At 40.7% G+C, this 14,636-nt stretch overlaps 1 protein-coding gene across 3 annotated transcripts in view; it reads right to left on the bottom strand.

The window, feature by feature from the left end:
- Positions 1-453: 453 nt before the first annotated feature.
- cnih3 (cornichon family AMPA receptor auxiliary protein 3) overlaps positions 454-14,636 on the bottom strand; it is a 146,407-nt gene continuing 132,224 nt past the window's right edge. For all 3 annotated transcript variants that reach the window (XM_080881816.1, XM_080881814.1, XM_080881815.1), the window contains one exon: positions 454-1,969. Coding sequence is in view for 1 of the 3 variants with exons in the window: in XM_080881815.1 (XP_080737941.1) it covers positions 1,942-1,969 (28 nt within the window). In the remaining 2 variants the exon portion in view is untranslated. The remainder of the gene's footprint in view (positions 1,970-14,636) is intronic.

The following is a 14,636-nucleotide window of genomic DNA, read 5'->3' as shown; positions in this document are numbered from 1 at the left end:
GACACAGGAGGTTGCTAGCGACAGGGAGCAAATCATCTGCTGCTTACACACTCGCAGTGGAGGCAGCCAAAATAGGCATGAGATGGTTAAATCCCTCAATGGTTACCAGTGACATATCTAGGGTTATAACTGAGTTTTGGTATAGTCAGAAGGTAAAATGGTATATTTTCATAAACCAGAACAAATCAAGTGAATTTCTCTGTATTATTGTTTTTCTGATAGAAGGTTTTCATTTGGGTGATCAAACTGGGGTGGGATTCCTGTCCCGATGCAACGAGGCTAAATCAATATGCCAAATGTAACATGATGCAGAGAGGATGCCACAGAAATTATGTTTGAAATAATATTTGAAAACACTGAAACATTGAAAACACTTTAAGTACAATGACTGAGTCTTTAGATTTTAAAATACTTTATTTCATAAACAATATCTAAATTCAACTTGGTTGGTCACATACATACAGGTTATGTTAGAAAACGCTTGACTTAGAAGAAGAGAAAACAACAAGAACGGGGCATTCCTATCTGCTCTTTGCTGCTGCCACTTTACAAAGTGAAGCTCATCAAGCAAAGATGGTGGGGAAGGTTTAACGAGTTTCTTAATAGTTAGAAAACTGTGCTACACATGGATGATGCAGGTTCAACCACCTGCCCTGCTGAATTAATTCTGGTGATTCATGACAGCCTCTTCACAACCTCTTGCCAACATCATTTGCTACAGTTGCTTTCATTCGAACCAGGGAGAAAAACCCAATTAATACCAGGCACCTTTCCCATCTTCTGCTTTGTTTGCTCCTGGCATTAGTTACATTGGAAATTGATGTTTAAAATAAAGCATGGAAATGAGCAGTCACAAAATAAATAAATCCAAATGAAAAAAATACAATATTTTGGTCCAAGGTGTAAAGAGAGCTAGAAAAGATTCACATTGTTTCCCTATCTTCAAATAGGGCTGAAAGGTTCTTTACATGTTGGAAGACCGTCACCTGTGTGGATAGACCATAATAAATGTTCTCTAATATAGCCAAATATTGAGCACATTGTGCAAGATTGAAGACACTAATTGTGTAAAGAATGTGTGCTCCTATCAAAGCTTCGCCAGGTTTCAGTTGTTAGCTTGAGTTTTCGAAAAGTTTACACAATAGAACAACACTAGGACGACACTAAGAAGGCATTGCTGTAAAGAGAATACGTTTGCTGAAGATCAATTTGAAATGCCTTTGTTTAAAGAATACACCAAAATGCACACATCACAAAAGCCATTCACGTATGTTTGAAAGAAAATCCCACAGGCTACGTACAGACCGCGTGTGCTCCTGCTCAACTCCCCCAAAACCCCACCTGCAAGAACTCATCTCTCTTTTCTGTACAGTGTGATCCGTTCATCTATCCCTCGTCCTGAGCTCACCGGTGAAGCTACAGTTGGTGAGGCATCGAAGAGGAGTGACTGAGGGTTCGGTGAGTTGTGCTGGGCCTGACAGTGCTTCACCATGCTGTGCCTGAGACAAACTGTGCAATACTGTGCTCTTCGTCCTCTGGGCTACCATCGCCGTTACCGTACAGCAAGTACAGTAGCACTCCAGAGGAGGCTGTGGCTGTTTGTGTTTGTGTATGTTTGTATTTGTGTGTGTGGTACAAACATTGGCCAGGCAGTGATTAACTTGGGTCTCGCTATGAGGAGTCAAACTGTAAACAGTAGATTTAGTTTTCAATTTTTATATACAGTTGAGGATAAAGCATGTCCTTTCTTCTTTTGGGTATGAAGCAGAAAACAAGCTTCAACCACGTGTATGTTCGATGTTTGGCTTCACAGCAACAAGGGAAAAAAAGGTTTTTGTTATTCTACTTTGAAATGTATTGTCTTTTAGTGTTCTTTAGTCCTGTCGTATCAAATGCCTCGAAAGGTGTTCCTGTTTCTCCCCAGTTGTTGATAATCAGTTGTTATGAGGTAACCAAGGAGTAGATCATACTGAAACACAAGAGGAAGAAGAAGAGGAAGAAAAAGGACAGGAAGAAATAGGAAGTGAGTCATCATGTTTGTGATTAAACAGGCAGGCAAACAGGAAACTTTCATAAATATTGAAATGATCTAATTTCTTGTTTTGGAATTATTCAGTATTCCAGCATTCCAGTGTGTGAGGGTTTATTAAGCGAGACCACTAATTCTTAATTCTTTTTTCTTACAGCTTACTCTGCTGCTTTTGGATACAATTTGAATTATTTTGGTTGTTTGTCTGAGTTAAGGAGAAAGAGTGTGTTTATTTGTGACCAAAGGTACCTTTTCTAGTCTTCTTTTCAGTTACCTGAACTTTTTTCACCAAAATCTCAAACATCTAAAGAAGACCAACTCAACTGACCATAAATGTTTTATCAATCTCTTAATTTCGTCTTCTGACTTTTGAATGTTTAAGGGCAAAATAACAGTTCTTTTTCAATTTAATGTACACTAAAAAGGACCTAAAAAGATGCAAGTCAATGACAGACTCTTTACTACTGTCTGACTAGCTAATGCCATTAGATGATTTTTGTTGTTTCAATGTTTCTTCCTGAGTTTATGGGCTTAGTCAATCATAGTTGGATAAGGAACGAAACCACTGTCTATTGCTACTGTCTAAATGAGTAGATAGTAGCCTGTGTTTAGCCATGCCTACCCCTCTTGCCACATTTGTTTTTTGTAAACCAAGATACTGATGGTGAAAATGTTAATCATGAAGCTTCAAAATATGACTTCAGAAACTGGATGATGTCACAGTAGCTACGTCCACCTTCTATACTTTCTATGGTTATCAGTCTTTTTATCCACTTTAAGTATGACGTCCTTATTATTTCAACTAAAAAAACTATATAAGGATGACTGTTCTCTCCAGAAAGACTTATGTCCAGGTATTCATACGATGGGGATTTAACAGGTTTAATGGAGTTAGAAAATACCAGCATGGAAAACAGGGTAGACATCTAAAGATCAAGAACAATATTCTGGCTGAAATCTTGAACTTTGGATTAAAACAAAGATGGAAAACTAAATACCAACAATGTTTAGGAGGTTTGTGATTTTGGGCTAGCTGGTATTACATGGGTAGCTACAAAGCTCTGAGTAGGCTAATATAAACAAATACAATTGTGCTTTAGATAACTGGTTATGAAAAAGTCTTGATCTTAAAGGTCCCAGTGAAATTAGACTTTGCCTGAGAGTGGTTGTCTTTTTGAAGTGTTAAATATTTGCTGTCCAGAGACAACGAACCTGAATGCTCTTGTGTACAATGAGTCTCTAAAACTTAGCTCAAAGCTGTGCTATACTTGAATAGTGCTAATAAAAAGCTACACATGGCTAGAATGACAACTGAATACTTTTTGGAGGACCCATTTTCAAAGAAAAATTGACAAATTTAGGAGTTTCTTAAAAAGGCGAAAGCTTTTTGCAGTGTAGGTCCAGGAAATAGGGTTGATATGTCATGACGCAATTAGTAGTGCTAACTGGCCAAAATATATTAGCATTCATCCAAATCCCAGTGAGACCTCCAGTTTGTGTTTCATTAAAATTTGTGCATCGGTTTGAGACCAACACAACACATTTAGTGATAATTAGTGATGTTTAACCTTAATAATGAAATAATAGCAAAAATACATATGTATATTCATGCTATGTAAGAATATCATATTCTGTGGTTTGGGCGTTTTTTTTGTCTTTCAACTACCATCACATAACCTTTAAGAAAAATGGAATTAAAGTATATCTCACAGACAGAAATACAAGAACACATATTTATTTATTTCAAACTGAAAAAAGTAGCTTGTCTTTAAAAGGAGGGGATACATGTTTGACAAAACGCTTCTTGAATGCAGTAATAACATAATGCTTTGCAGTAAATATCACAAATTCACATTTTTAGGTTTTTACCATGACCTAAAAATGTAAAAACAACTATCCTTCCTGGCATGTTTTTTATTATTTCCCAAAAGCCAGCAAAAAAGTTGCCACTGGATGCAAAATAAAAAAACAAAACAAAAACAAAACAGAAGCCAATGAGCATCATGTAATGCAATGAGGATGGGACAAAGAAGCTGTCAAACACACATTTGCAAGAAAGTGGCAAAGTGATTGCACCAAAGTTTTTCTGTAAGTCAGCTAACAACACTGATGAGCTTGTGACCAAATGTAGAGCAGATACAGCACTATGGCCTCATTTGACCACAAAGAAGAAACGCTCTGTTGTGTTTACCTAGAGAAAAGAGAGAGAATAAAGAAGGGCTGAATGACATAACAGCAGCACAAATCACAGATCGGGGGGTTTGACACTTGTCTCATTGAGCTGTGACTTGACAAGAACAGATCAGCACTTTGTTGACAGTAACGAACAACTTGAAACATTTGTGTTCATCTCAGAAGTCTTTGCCAGCTCTCGACACCTCTGTTAATCTCTAGTGGTGAAAAGCAGGCAAGTGTGCTAAATTGACTCATGAATACCCGTGGACAGAGAGAGAAAAAAGTGATTCAGAGAAAACGAGAGACAGGAACAGATATCAAACGTGAAAGGCCTCATTTCTCCTCTTTAATAGTTACCAACTTCCTCCTGTTAAAACCTCTGAGAACTGGCTTCATTATTAATATTTAGACTTTTAGCTCTTTCAATTACAGGTCTTTCCCTTTCACACCCAAAGTAGATGTAAACTGAACATAATGTAAATGATAAAATATGACCTTTTATATTTGTAGCTGCTCACATATGTGTTTTTGGATGATAGATTTACAGTTACATCCCAAATATTTTTTTATACATTTAAATCAATCTGGAAACTCCAGAGCTGAGAAATGAAGCCAATGCTGGAGTGTCAGAAACTGTGTTCCTCTAACAGGTGGGAATCCCCATACGACTACCATGTTAAAATGCCCAGTTTTACAGCATTATATGTTTACAGCCTCGAATACAAAAACTGTTTTGCCCTTTGGAACTATTGTAGACTGGGCGAAAATTTACCCTATATCATTCACTTGGATTTATTTAGGATCAGAATTAAGGGTAGCTGTAGTTTGTAGTGCATTATCACATTATCTTGTGCATTATCACTCGTATTTTCTTTCTCCCATTTTTATTTCTTGCCTCAAAGTTAAAATAAGTTTAATTCCTGGGGGGCAAATCTTCCGTGCTAAAAGTGATTTCACATGAATTTTCACGCATATTCCATGGACGGTCATTACATACCCCCAGTTCCCTGTCCGTGGGCATCCTTCCAGTTTTTGTTCCAGTCATTGTGCTATACACCATCTGGATATAAGTAGCTTACCAAACTTGATAACTGATCACTAAGCATTCTAATCTAATCTAAAAATGGTAACTTTGGATCAAAAAACAACATCAATGTTCAGAAACCAATTGGCTGCTACATCTAACTTTTACATATAGCCTATGGTTTGTGCCTAGAGCAGTGTTTCCCAACCACTGTGCCGAGAAATGATCAGGTGTGCCATGGAAGATTATCTGGTTCCGCTTGATTAGTACTCTAAGCGATCAACGTGAGTAATGGGCAGAACAATTACATTCTCTTCTACTAGGGGGCAGTACTACTAGCTGCTCTAATTAAATTGGTTGCTAACTGCCAGTAAAACAGAAGAAGATGGAAAGAAAATACATAATAGTCATGCTTGTGAGTGAAACAACGCAGCACTTAATAGCAATAGATGAATATTTGAATAAAAAAAAGTAGTCAATCGGACCTGGGTCCTGGAGCAAATTTCGACCCAGATGAAGGCCCTAGTAGGAGTAGTGGTCAGAAGAAAGCAAAAAAGGTATACTGGGGACAAACCAGGCCACTTCTGCTATACCTGGTGGTTTTGTTTGGTGGTGTGCCGTGTGATTTTTCTAATGTGAAATATGGACCATGATTCCAAAAGTATGGAAAACACTGAGCTAAAGAATAGGAAGAATAATAAGAGTCTAACACTTGCTGTTGGCATATGCTACCGTGCATATGCCAGGAGAGGTGGACTTGTATTATAAATGCCCAATTAATTGGACATTTATAATATAAACTGAATTAGCGGTGAACATGTGCCCTTTGAAAGACGCCTTATTAGACAGGAACAATGTGTGTTAACAAGTTAATGTCCAATTAGTCTGAGTCTAATTAGAGTGTAGAGCAGGTTTGCATATCCTAAGGACAGTTTTATAATAATATTGAAACAGAGATCTCACGCCAAGCTCATTACAAATAGCTGCAATACTTTATTCATATGCACAACATGACTGAACTACTTAACAGGTGACCCCAGAGGTAATTTTTGTAGCAACCTATTATGACCCACAGTTACATTTTACCATTAACTGTTTTAGCAACAAAACACATCTTTTTTCTTGCTGTGAAAATTTAGTGTGACAGGGAAGTCAGTAGATTTAGCTATGTGCCAAGTCAATAAAATGAGGAGGTTGGGATCGATGGATGGCGTCAAGAAAACATCAACAATATGAAAGACCACTTTTTGTTTCACAATTCAAACCAATAATCATTGTTTCTTTGACCTATGACCTTTAACCCTATTGTTCCAACTAGGGCTGTCAGAAAAAAATCCATACTGAGATATTAATCAATACTAAAATTGATTTTTAGTAAAACCATTTTTAAAATATCTTCTTTATTTTAGCATAACTAATACCACAAAAGTTCATTTTTAACTTTTTCATAATGCTTTTCTACTACAAAAATTTCTATGATTTAAATGTGTTATGTATTGTGTTGTTTCATTTCTTTATTAGTTATTACTTATTAGATATTCTGAAGGTAAGATACATTACAGATAAAAATGTCACAGATAATTGATCTAATTTATAATTTTGAAAATTCGTGGAAAATTAACTTATCTTTTTCAAAAAATGGCTTCTTTGCCATTACTTCTCTTGTTGCAGGATGAGGTCAAAAGTTTAGCTGCGATATGAAAAAAAGTACCAATATTAAGTTTGAAATTCTGGTATTGTGACAACTCTACTACTCTAAGTTTCCTTCTCAACCCTCTCAACATTTCTGCGCACAAAGCCCAAACAAGCCATTATTATAGCATTGTTACATCATAAAGGTTACTTATTTATTTATTTTCCAACAGTAATATATAACTGTTGGTGTATGTGCTTTCATGAGTACACTCTTGTGGGTTCAGTTATAAGGTAAGATCAAGCTAAAAACATGTTTAGGTTACATAGCATGTCATGCCTCTCTCTAGCATAACAGGAGGTCAAAAAGTCGACTGAGAATGGTATCAGTTAGTTTTCAGCAGTCGGTTCTAATGATATTTGCTACCGAATAGCAAAGACATCACAGCAGCAAACATCAAATCAGTTCTAGTCCACTGGCAGGTACAATTCATTGAACATTGTGACATAAATGTGAATTAACATGTTTTGCTTCTGCTTCATTGAAATGTAGTTTGTTTCCCCAACCTCAAATATCACCCCAGTAGCTAACACAGTAAAAAAAAATACAATATGTAGTTTCTGCTCATCTGCAGTCCTGCAGATAATGGAGTGTTACATCATCTGTGGTAAATTTTCAGTATATTCTCTGTATTAAGGGTTAATATAGTAATATAGTAACAGATGTGGGTCCTATAAAACTCCTACAAACCTGCCATTAATTAATCCTTCAATCTTAAATATGATCAACCTATCTCTAATAATCGACTATGTACCACAGGCCTTCAAGCTGGCTGTAGTTAAAGCTTTACTTAAAAAGCCATCTCTAGACCCAGCAGTCTTAGCTAATTACAGGCCAATCTCCAACCTTCCTTTCATATCAAAAATCCTTGAAAGAATAGTTGTCAAACAGCTAACAGATCATCTGCAGAGGAATGGTTTATTTGAAGAGTTTCAGTCAGGTTTCAGAGTTCATCACAGCACAGAAACAGCTTTAGTGAAGGTTACAAATGATCTTCTTATGGCCTCTGACAGTGGACTCATCTCTGTGCTTGTCCTGCTAGACCTTAGTGCAGCGTTCGATACTGTCGACCATAATATCCTATTAGAGCGATTAGAACATGCTGTAGGTATTACAGGTACTGCACTGCAGTGGTTTGTATCATATCTATCTAATAGACTCCAATTTGTGCATGTAAATGGAGAGTCCTCTTCACACACTAAGGTCAATTATGGTGTTCCACAGGGTTCAGTGCTAGGACCAATTCTGTTTACATTATACATGCTTCCCTTACGCAGTATCATTAGAAAACATAGCATACATTTTCACTGCTATGCAGATGACACCCAGTTCTATCTGTCCATGAAGCCAGATGACACACACCAATTAGTTAAACTGCAGGAATGTCTTAAAGACATAAAGACCTGGATGGCCGCTAACTTTCTGCTTCTTAATTCAGATAAAACTGAGGTTATTTTACTTGGCCCTGAAAATCTTAGAAATATGGTATCTATCCAGATTCTTACTCTGGATGGCATTACCTTGGCCTCCAGTAATACTGTGAGGAACCTTGGAGTCATTTTTGACCAAGACATGTCCTTCAATGCACATATTAAACAAATATGTAAGACTGCTTTCTTCCATTTGTGCAACATCTCTAAAATTAGAAATATCCTGTCTCAGAGTGATGCTGAAAAACTAGTTCATGCATTTATTACTTCCAGGCTGGACTACTGTAATTCATTATTATCAGGATGTCCTAAAAACTCCCTAAAAAGCCTTCAGCTAATCCAAAATGCTGCAGCAAGAGTACTGACAGGGACTAGAAAGAGAGACCGAGTCACGTGGTACGCCCGCCCAAGATGGCAGCATAAGTTGGAGGCGCGCACTCCACCCCCCCTAAACCTTGTTAAAAATAAGTTAGAGCCGGTCATTTGTCTTACTTTGGGTCAGCCCTGGCAAATTCTGTGGAAGGAGGCAGAAGAGTCATTACTTTACACGCAACGATCCGACTATGCCGCGAGGGAAAACACACAACACTCAGGCTACTTCGCTAACTACTATGGCGGAGACACCTGATGGTGTGGATGCCAGGTGTCCTTCCCAAGATGGTGTGGCGGCCGAGCTGACTTCTATAAGATCTCTGCTTGAGCAGGTAGCACAAGATATGACGACGGTGAAAGGTGGAATTGAGTCTCTCAAGGAAGCTGGGAATAGCCTAGGCGCGAGGGTGGACGAAACAGAGACAAGAATTTCTCGTTTGGAGGATGAAGAGGCTAAAGCTAGCTCAATAAGTAAGAACTTGAAGATACAGAACCAGCGGCTGCAGGAAAAAGTAACGGTGCTCGAGGGTTTCTCACAGCGCCAGAATATTAGAATATCGGGTATTAGAGACGGAACCGAAGGCCGTAATCTTGAGGATTGCGTGAAGCATCTGTTGTCTGAGGCTCTGGACATTGAGATGGGAGATTACTACGAAATAGATAGAATCCATCGGGTGGGGCCAGCACCTCCGAAGCCAGCTGCGGATTCCAGACCGAGACACATCATTGTTCGCTTCCTATGGGATAAAGCCAAGATGTCCGTACTGGCGGCTGCCAGAAAAAAGAAGCAGATCATTTGGAAAGGCATGAGAGTTTGTTTTTTTCCAGGATTATGCACAGGAGGTACAAGAAAAACGCCGGAAGTTTGACGAGGCGCGCCGCTTGCTGCAACAGTGCAATATTGGCTATTCCCTTCGCTTTCCGGCTGTTATGACTTTTTCAGTGGATAACCAGTATCATCAGTTTTCCAACCCAGCAGAGGCTAAGCAATTTCTGAGCGGCCTGGATTCGGCTAACATTCCGGGTGATGTAACTTAAGAGGATTTTATAAGCTAAGGGTTAGTTTACTTCTGTGAGGGTTTTTTTGTTTGGGGGGGGGGGGGGGGGGGGGGGACGTGAGGAGGGATGCCATTATGGGATTTTTGAGTGCCACGGACCAACGATTTCATGGTGTTTTTTTTTCTTCTCTTTTTCTTTTTTTTTTTTTTTTTAACTGTGTTTTGTTTTGTTGTTCATTTTGATGGTATGGTGCCAACTGTCCTGTATAGACCTATTTTTTGGACCACTGGGTTGTCTCATGTAACTGGCTTTAAGATTTGTTATATGGGTAAATGGGATTTTCTTCTGGATAAATCTGTACAATAACTTGGCTCGCGTTGTGTTATGGAGTTATATAAAATAATGTTGTGGAATATAGCGGGTTGTCATAATGTTATTAAAAGGAAGAAAATCCTCACATACTTGAAGCAGAAAAAGACAGACATAGCCCTGATTCAGGAGACCCATCTCGATGAGGCGGAATCATTAAAGCTTAAAAGAGATTGGGTGGCGCAAGTTTATTTTAGTGCATTTTCTGCTAGAAAAAGAGGGGTGGTCATATTGATCAGAAGAAACTTGGATTTTCAGGTTTTTAAGCATTATACAGATTAGGAGGGTAGATGGGTGGTTTTGGATGCATGTTTACAGGGGCGGAAAATGACATTGGTCAACATATATGCTCCCAATTCTCCTCAGCCACAATTTTTTCATGAAGTCTGTAACATTGTGCGGACTATAGGTAATACAAATATTGTAATTGGGGGAGATTTTAACCGGGTCAGGGATGTATTGTTGAATAAATCCTCCTGTACTGGACTAAGTAAGGACTCAGTAAATGTTGCGGTGGACGTGATGTCAGAGGAATTGAGCCTGGTAGATATATGGAGACTTCTTCATCCTCAAGAAAGAGATTATACTTTTTTTTCACATCCTCACTCAACCTACTCCAGGATAGACTATTTCTTGGTGTCCCGTTCTCTGGTAAGTCAAACTATTGGGTCCTCTATTGGTAATATTGCTGTTTCGGATCATGCTCCCATTGACCTTGTTCTTTCTGGTAGTGATAATATTAAACCGTCACCTAGGTGGCATTTGAATAACTCATTATTGAAGAATAAGGGTCATTGTGAATGTATAAGGGAAATGATAAAGGAGTTTTGGTTGCACAATGAGGGCTCTATTGATGACGTTGGAATGACCTGGGACGCTTTTAAGGCCTATTTGAGGGGGCGCCTTATCCAGTATTGCTCCTTGATTAAAAAAGTTGAGAGGGACAAGCTGATGAAGCTGGAACAGGATATCAAGGAGCTTGAAAAACAACACATGCTGCACCCAGAGAGGGATTTATGGAACAAATTAATTAAATTTAATTTTGAGATGAATAGTATACTAATGACAAGATGGCGGCGCGCACGGGTGCAGCGGCTCTTAGCTCTCCAGTTTGGTGCTCGTTTTTACTTTTAATGTGGATATTTTTGAATGTTTGCAACGCCGCCATCTCTTACAGTCGCCAGAACCTAACTGACCTAGGTTTTAAATATAGTTTGTCTGTTTCTGGCGACTATCAGCGAACACACAACATCCTGGTGGAGATAGCGAGACCGCCAGGGTAACCGTGGATGGTCTGCCCGCCCAGCAAGCGTAGAAGGCGACGGAGGGAAAGAAAGCAGAAGAGGGGATGCCGGTCGGGCTCAGACGCTAGGCTACGCAAACATCCACACCGGCCAGCACTTCCGAGCCTTTTCCTATCGAACGCCAGATCCATCACCCACAAACTTGACGAATTGGAGCTACAGATAGCCAACACAAGCTTTGCACGTAACTGCAGCATTATTCTTATTACAGAGACGTGGCTTCACCCGCTGATTCCCGACGCTGCAGTCGAGTTAGCAGGCCGCACGCTACACTGGCATGACAGAAACAGCAACTCAGGTAAAAGCAGAGGAGGGGGGCTATGTGTTTACGTGCATAACGAGTGGTGTTGTAACAGCAGGATCATTCACACACACTGTTCTCCTGATTTGGAGGTTCTGGCAGTCTCGTGCAGACCTTTTTACATCCCGAGGGAGTTTACAGTAGTTATTGTGATAGCTGTTTATATACCGCCGGATGCTAACGTTAGCACGGCTCTCAGCCTCTTGCTCAACACCATAAACAAACAACAGCTTGCCCACCCCGATGGGGTTTTTATTGTCGCCGGCGACTTTAACAAAGCGTGCCTAAAGACTGTGCTTCCTAAATTTGTCCAGTTTGTGGACTTTGCTACGAGAGGAGAACACACTTTGGACCATGTCTATTCAAACATCAGGCATGCTTTCAGAGCGACACCCCTCCCCCACCTGGCTGGATCTGACCACCTCTGCATGTCCCTCACCCCCACCTACACCCCCCTGCTGAGAAAAACAAAGCCCCAGACAAAGACAATAAAAACCTGGCCTGAAGGAGCCCTTTCTCAACTGCAGGACTGCTTCTCAACAACTGTATGGGATTTATTCTCCAGCCACAACCTCCAGGAGTACACGGACACTGTACTCTCGTACATCAGGAACTGTGTTGACAATGTCACCGTCAACAAAAGGGTCAGGGTGTTTCCAAATCAAAAACCCTGGATGAATAGCGAAGTGCAATCCCTCCTAAAAAGCCGCAACACTGCCTTCAAGTCAGGGGACAGGGCTGCGTATAGGGCGGCCAGGGCAGACCTGAGTAGAGGCATCAGGAAAGCTAAGGCTGCCTATAGGAGGAGGATTGAAGATCACTTTGCTGACAACGACCCCAGAAAAATGTGGCAGGGGATCAATCACATTACCAACTACAGAAGCAATAACCAGGCAACATCTAGGACTGATGCCTCACTGGCTGAGGATCTAAACCGTTTCTTCGCCCGCTTTGAGACGACCAAGCCCTCAGCTGCCACACCACTTCCACCCGCCCCCAGCACTGGCACACTAACACTTAGGGAGCACCAAGTGAGGTGTGTTCTAAGGTCAGTGAATCCCAGGAAGGCGGCAGGTCCTGATGGAATACATGGAAAGGTTCTCAGAGCATGTGCTGACGAACTGACCGGAGTCTTCACTAAAATATTCAACCTTTCCTTGTCATCAAACACCGTCCCGCCCTGCCTCAAAACCTCCACCATCATCCCCATCGCCAAGAAGACAGCTGTGGCCAGCCCAAATGACTACAGGCCTGTTGCACTTACGCCTGTAGTGATGAAGTGCTTTGAGAGACTGGTCTGTCAGCACATCAGGGCCGGTCTGCCTCCCACTCTGGACCCCCACCAATTTGCCTACAGGACAAATCGTTCCACCGAGGACGCTATCACCATAGCGCTCCACACTGCGCTGAGTCACCTGGAGCACCGAGGAAGCTATGTGAGAATGCTCTTTCTGGACTTCAGCTCAGCATTCAATCATATCATCCCGGAGATCCTGGTCCAGAAACTGTCTCACCTGGGACTCTCCACCCCCATCTGCCTCTGGATCAAGGACTTCCTGACAAATAGACCACAGTCTGTCAGACTCGGCCCCCACCGGTCCAGCACCATCACACTCAGCACCGGGTCTCCACAAGGATGTGTTTTGAGTCCCCTCCTGTTTACGCTCTCCGACTGCTCCCCTACCCATCTCTCAAACACCATCATAAAGTTCGCGGATGACACCACAGTGGTTGGACTCATCTCAAGGGGGGATGAGTCGGACTACAGAGATGAGGTCAACAGACTGACTGAGTGGTGTTCAGTTAACAACCTCCAACTGAACACCATGAAAACTAAAGAACTTATCTTGGACTTCAGGAAGGGCAGAGCAGACCCGGCCCCACTTTACATTCACGGGAGCTGTGTGGAGAGGGTACACTCCATGAGGTTTCTGGGCGTGCAGATATCTGATGACCTCTCCTGGACTGCAAATACTACAGCGGTGGTTAAAAAGGCCCAGCAGCGTCTCCACTTTCTGAGAGTGCTCAGGAGGAACAACCTGGAGGAGAGGCTGCTGGTGACATTTTACAGAGCCACCATAGAGAGCATCCTAACGTACGGCATAACAACATGGTATGCAGGGTGCTCAGCTGCAGACAGGAAAGTACTGCAGAGGATCATCAACACAGCCCAGAAGATCACTGGCTGCTCTCTGCCCAGCCTGGAGGTCACTGCAAACTCTCGGTACCTCAGCAGAGCTGGCAATATCATCAAGGACCACTCTCACCCCAGCAACCAACTGTTTGAACTATTACCGTCAGGCCGACGGTACAGGTCACATAAAACCAGGACAAACAGATTCAGGGATAGCTTCTTTCCCAGAGCTATCACCGTAGTAAATAAGCACAAAAACAATTGAACCTATTCCATACCGTCACTGTCATTATATTATGCTGCTATTCATACTGTCATTATATTAATGCTGCTATCCTGTATATATTGTACATACTATTGTTTGAGTACTTACGATTGTTTTTTTTGTACTTTTTATATTTTACATTTATATTTATTATTGAAACTTGCACCAAGGGAGTGGCACTCCAATTTCGTTGTACTCTGTACAATGACAATAAAGGCTATTCTATTCTATTCTATTCTATACTGGAGAAAAAAGCGGAATATGCAATGTTTTGTCTAAATCAGAAGTATTTTGAACAAGGGGAGAGAACAGGTAAAATGTTGGCACACAGGGTTAAGCAGATAAAATCTAGCAACCTTATACCATCTATTTTTGTTCCTAGTAATAATAATAAGTTGACCACCAGTAAAAAAGAAATTAATGATACTTTTACTAAATTTTATCAGGAGCTTTACACCTCTAATGGATTGGTGGAGGAACAGAGGCTGTCAGATTTCTTCTCTTCTATTAAAATTCCCAGCCTGTCTGAAGATCAAAGAAC

The sequence above is a fragment of the Rhamphochromis sp. 'chilingali' genome, assembly GCF_963969265.1.
Source record: "Rhamphochromis sp. 'chilingali' genome assembly, chromosome: 5".
Taxonomy (NCBI): domain Eukaryota; kingdom Metazoa; phylum Chordata; class Actinopteri; order Cichliformes; family Cichlidae; genus Rhamphochromis; species Rhamphochromis sp. 'chilingali'.
This window is presented reverse-complemented; position numbering and strand designations above follow the sequence as displayed.